Raw genomic sequence first — 5,723 nt, 5'->3', positions numbered from 1 at the left:
CCTAGTTTCGCCGATAAATCCGAGGCCGAGCAGAGAGAGCATCCAACCCGGCGGCGCCGTGACACGGCCGCTGCTCCCGGGCGCGGTCCACGGTAGTAGAGGTGGGGAGGCGCGCTCGCCCGCCGGTGGGTGGGTGTGCTAGGGTATTGAGAGGTTTTCCACCTCCGCGGTTTCCAATGACCCATCTCGGGATGCAACTTCTTTTTCCTTCCTTCCTGCCTATAAAGCCCCAATTCCATTGGTGCTCTGGTCTCCAAGCACACACGAGTTTTGTGGCAGCTAACTATGCCTGTGAGACTCAAACTCCTGCGGATCGAGTCGGACTTTTGAGTATCTGATATGCGCTAGTAATTTTGTTTGGGTTTAGAACAAACTGGACCATGATGTTTGGTTATTTTTTTGTGGTTGTTGGACTGATTTTTCTTTTACGTTTTGTTCTGATATATGATCTGCAATGAGTGCTCCAAATCATTCAGTTTCATGCAAGCTTTGTGAAGATGAAGAAATAAGTCTCTTCATTGATCATTTGTATCCACAACTAATTCCAGATTCCTAACTTGAAAACTCTGAATTGATTTGATGATGAAGAAATCAGTGTGTTCATTGATCATGTGTATCCAGTATTAATTGCGGATTTGTAGCTTTACATAATTAATTCCAGATTCCTAACTTGGAAACCCTCAATTGGTTTGATGATGAAGAAATCATTGTGTTCATTGATCATCTCTATTCAGAATTAATTCCAGATTCCTAACTTGAAAACTCTCAATTGATGCCTGCAGGTGGTTGAAGGCCTCCTGACTGAATTGTGTGGTCTCCATCAAACAAGGCCTCAACATATTCATCGTAGAAGACAAAGGCAGTGCCATTGCTCTCATGTGTGCCGCCCTTCTCTTCTTGGGCACATGGCCAACATTGCTCACCCTCCTGGAGCGCAGGGGACGGCTACCGCAGCACACGTACCTTGATTACTCAATCAACAACCTCCTCGCCGCAGTCCTCATTGCGCTCACCTTGGGCCAGCTTGGGGAGAGCAAGAAAAACATGCCCAATTTCTTCACCCAGCTCAGTCAAGTTAGCTGTCTAACTAAGCATTCATTTATTTATACAACAACTTCCTGATGAGACAATCGCTGATTCATCTGGTTTGCTGATTCAGAGTGAATTGTTTGATGAAGGATAACTGGCCTTCGGTGCTGTTTGCAATGGCAGGGGGTCTTGTGCTCAGTATTGGGAACCTTTCTACACAGTATGCTTGGACATATGTGGGTCTCTTAGTTACTGAGGTTATCTGTGCAAGTATGGTTGTTGTAATAGGTAAGTTGATCCCTGCAAACTGAATGTAGTAAACATTCTTATTATTTTTTCTGGTTATGCTTCTGATGATACATGTCACGTACAGCTCATTATTGATCCCAATGCTCCTTTATTAATGATTACAATAGGGACTGAATTACTAGGTTAGCACTAGTTGGTTTAAGTCAGTCTTTTGCCCAATAACACTGGTTATCTGACAGTTCTAGTTGCTTCAAAAAAGTGTGTGTCAATCTTAGGTGAATCATTTAGCAAGGTATTATTGTCTAGGTTTAAAAACATCTCAAGATATGAACAGCTTTGATGATACAAGTATAGCTGATATCTGAACTGAAAGAACCGATGCACCAAATTACAAGTTGGATTTTTAGCTGCCTCTTTTTTTTTTTTTAATATTTCTTCTGTTAAGTCGTGTGTTGTATTTTCAGGCACAACACTGAATTATTTCCTGGACAACCGCATCAACAGGGCAGACATTCTTTTCACTGGAGTGGCATGCTTCCTTGTTGCAGTCATCCTCAGGACTGTTGTACATGCTTCTAATGCAGCGGATAATGAAGAAAAACTAAGTGAATCTACAAATGGCTACAACCTTGGGTAACATGGTCTCACTTTCTTGCACATTTTTACGTCACACGGAGTCACATTACCCACTGGTTCACTTACATCGGCTAGGTGCATTAGATGTCAATCTTTGTAAACCATTTTACGTCTTATTGTTGCTGCTCTGATCACTGTAATGTCTAATTTAACAAGACAAATGGAGGTATGGAGCCAAGCACACAAGTTATATATGGTGCATGACTACTGGTATTATTGATGTATCGCAGTTGCAGATTCTAGTTCCTAACTTTGCCTATTTCAGATGCACTAGAGGACATAGAGAATGGAGCTTCTGCAGAAGATGCCACCAGAGCTAAGGCAGGAACTGCAGAATACCTAATTGAGCTCGAAGGGCGGCGTTCAATTAAGGTAAACTCATAATTCTGTCACTAGTCATTATAGAATAATTCAGATAGTACTGGATGTTTGTTCTGAACCTCGTTTTCAAAAGCGAGAAGCATAATTATTATCGCAACATCAATGAACTGATCTAGCCAAACTTCTCCATTTTCCAGGTATTTGGATCGAGTACTCTCAAGTGGCTTGGGCAAGTTTTCTTTGCTGGTGTCTGCCTCTCGCTCTTCTCTCCAGCACTCAATCTGGCCACCAATGACCAGTGGCACACCCTGAAAGACGGTGTCCCACATCTGGATGTATACAATGCCTTCTTCTACTTCTCCATCTCGTGTTTTGTCATTGGTATCGGGTTGAACATCTTGTTCCTCTACCGCCCAATGACCGGCGTGCCAAAGTCATCCTTCAAGGCCTATCTGAATGACTGGGAAGGCACACAATGGGCTCTTCTTGCCGGTCTCCTTTGTGGTTTGGGCAGTGGCTTCCAGTTCATGGGTGGTCAGGTTGCTGGTTATGCTGTTGCTGATGCTGTTGAGGTTGGTTGAACCAATGTCTCGTGGTTCTTATATGTTTGCATCCAGCACCGTAAAAAGACATCTTCACTCTGAAGAGAAATGCACCATGTTTGCATTCTGTGTGATTCAATCAAGATGTTAAAATAATATTGAATCGCCAAAACATATCCTGTGGTAGATATAAGGGTTAATTTGATAAATGCCACTCCAATTATGGCGATTCATAAAAATGCCACTGCAATTTCCAAACTTGGAAAAATGCCACTGCAATTTTTGCAAAGTTTAAAACGCCACTCCAGACTTCGAAGAATGCCACTGGAAATGGCATGAAATGGCAATTTTCAAAGTTTGAAAATTGCAGTGGCATTTCTCAGAATCGCCAGATTTGGAGTGGCATTTATCAAATTAACCCTAGATATAATTTTCAGATTGAAGAGGAAACTTCTCTACACCTATGATTCTAACTGCTTCTGCATTGCTGTTTATCAGGCTTTGCCACTTGGGAGCACATTCTGGGGCATCGTGCTATTCGGGGAGTACCGGAAGTCGTCAAAGAAAATGTACACTCTGCTGGTGTTCATGCTGCTGATGTTCATCGCAGCTGTAGCAACGCTCATGGCTTCAGCTGGTCACAGGAGCACAAAGTGATCCATTGCCACATTCTGGGCCATCTTGCTATTCGACGGTACCGGAAGTCGTCAAGGAGAACTTCTGCTCATGTTGGTCGCCGACTGTAGCCATGCTTATGGCTTCATCTGGTCAAAGGCGCAACGCACAAAGTGATGGGTTGCCCCACCCTTTCATCTGTTCTTCTAGCTCGCAACTCCTCCTAGTCCTGTCACAAGGCGTAGGATGATGAAGTAAGATGGGAAGGCAAGTCGTTGACTCGGGAAGCAGTCCATGCCATGACAAAGTGAATCCTATCTGCGATGTTTTCGTCTGAATGGAGTTGCCAGGTGTGGCTGTACATAACCCCAAACAAGGGGAAACGTTTCAGTGCCTCCTTGGTTGAAAGAAATTTTGGAGGATTCTATCTCTTATAAAAGAATGTAGGATTGAAATCATAGAAATACTTTCTAGAATCCATTTTGTATTGCAAAATCCCAATTTGTCCAACCTCATGGAAACTTTAGTTTGTGTGCAACCAAACAAACTTCTATCAAATATTTTTGTGTTTTCAATTATTATATGATTCAAGATGCCATTTGCTTTTCCTATTCCTACTTCTATTTAAATCCTGCCAACTAAAGAGGTAGCATAATATTTTAGTCTTCAGATTTCAAATTCATACCAAATTATTATGTTTGATTCCATGTGAAAGGAAAAGACAACACAATATTTGATCCTGTTACTAATGAAATAAACTTCAAGGTTCTATAGAAATTAACATTCCATTCGTGAACAGGATAGCGTGCTGCAAAAATAATACTATAATCCTCCTAAACCTTAGGCCTCATTTGGCTCCATGATCAGGTGGCATAGGCCACAGCTATCCTGCATGACATGTACCGTGATACTTGTTTTTATCTTGATTATTTTGTGGCGATGTAATGTGACACTGGTTGGCCCTGCTGTTTGAATAGATGGGATTATACATGTTTCCCAATTGTTTGATTAGATGAGATTGTACCTCCATAGTCGGTTCTTGAGAACCAAAGTAAAGATAGCTGAAAGAAAATAAAAGAAAAAAACAAGTCAACAATATGGGATTCCTGCAGATTGTAGAAGATGTGATGCAATGGTATTTTTGCATTATACTCCCTCCATTCCTAAGTATAGGACATTTTGGTAGTTCAATTTAAACTACCAAAACATCTTGTATTTAGGAACAGAGGATGCACAATCTAGTTCCTCCCTTTTATTGTTCTCTAGTTGCTCTGCTCCTTTGTCCATAACTCCATATACATTATGTACATGTCAATTTGATAGTTGTATGGCTCTTCTTCCCTTTTGGGATATAAGTTGACCTTTTTATTCAAAAAGGGGGAAAGACCTTCAGCCTCTGCATCGAGTGATGCACACAGCCATATTAATTATTTAAAATGCCAAATAAATTAGCTTACATGGAGGGGGGGGGGAATGAGGCCATCCATAGGATATACCTCATGACAGCATCGCCCAATTGTACCACCAAACCTACAACGACATATTGGCAGATAAAGGGAGCAACGCTCCAAGACAATGCATTCAAGAAGGAAACTGCCCATGTCGATGTTGGCTGGTCTAACTAGATGTCAGACCAATAGCTATGAACCCGAAGCATGCCTCCAAACTGACACCATCAACAAGGTAATGATGCACGTACGTCGATGTTGACTGATCATACCATAAGGCAAGATCCTAAATTTTCACCCGCAGATAATGCATCCCGATGTCTTCCGCCGTAGTCACCGCCCACCATTCTATTGTCCTGCTCACATAGAATTATTATTTTTTCCTGATTTAATTTTATCGTCCTGCTCACATAGAACTAGCTGGCCAAAGGAGGAAATGTCAGAAGGGAAGGCCAAAGGAGAAACGAGCGTCCATGATTACATATTAAGTCTGAAATTACTAGATGGGCCTAAAGTCCATCCCATATTTCAACAATCCCCCACCAGATCTCGAGGGCCCATTGTGTCCTTTGTTCCAATTGTTGTTTCGATATACTAGTGTTTCAGTGAAGACCTGTTAAGGTTGAGCTTCACCTAGAGCAAGTAGCTACCCTCCTTCACAACTGAACAATGGACTATGCCTTGAATTGTCAGTTTGGCGTAAAGAAGCTTCACCACATGTCTTACTAGTACTAGGCTGCCGAAGGCTGGCCCCTCGGGTGGAGCATATAAGTCACACTCCTGGCCTATTCATGAGCTTACTAGAGATTACCCCGATCTCATAGACTGTGACCAGCAGTCGCGCTCATATAGGTGTGTTCCTCCAAAGATCGCTCTGTAGGAT

The 5,723-nt window shown here is 42.2% G+C and overlaps 1 protein-coding gene across 2 annotated transcripts; it reads left to right on the top strand.

Annotated features, from left to right (window-relative positions):
- The first annotated feature begins 807 nt into the window (after nucleotides 1–807).
- Nucleotides 808–3,434, top strand: LOC125555852 (ureide permease 1-like). Of its 2 annotated transcripts, none has more exons than XM_048718675.1 (7): nucleotides 808–1,074; nucleotides 1,179–1,317; nucleotides 1,743–1,911; nucleotides 2,070–2,110; nucleotides 2,180–2,286; nucleotides 2,433–2,807; nucleotides 3,276–3,434. In XM_048718675.1, exons 1-7 carry the CDS (start codon nucleotides 877–879, stop codon nucleotides 3,432–3,434), a joined length of 1,188 nt encoding a protein of 395 aa, XP_048574632.1. In that variant the 5' UTR covers nucleotides 808–876. The 2 variants fall into 2 exon arrangements, with proteins under 2 accessions (XP_048574632.1, XP_048574633.1); XM_048718676.1 differs by having other exon boundaries at nucleotides 844–1,074; nucleotides 2,067–2,110.
- The last annotated feature ends 2,289 nt before the right edge of the window (nucleotides 3,435–5,723 follow it).

Source organism: Triticum urartu, chromosome 5 (assembly GCF_003073215.2).
Source record: "Triticum urartu cultivar G1812 chromosome 5, Tu2.1, whole genome shotgun sequence".
In the NCBI taxonomy this organism is placed as follows: Eukaryota; Viridiplantae; Streptophyta; class Magnoliopsida; order Poales; family Poaceae; genus Triticum; species Triticum urartu.
This window is presented reverse-complemented; position numbering and strand designations above follow the sequence as displayed.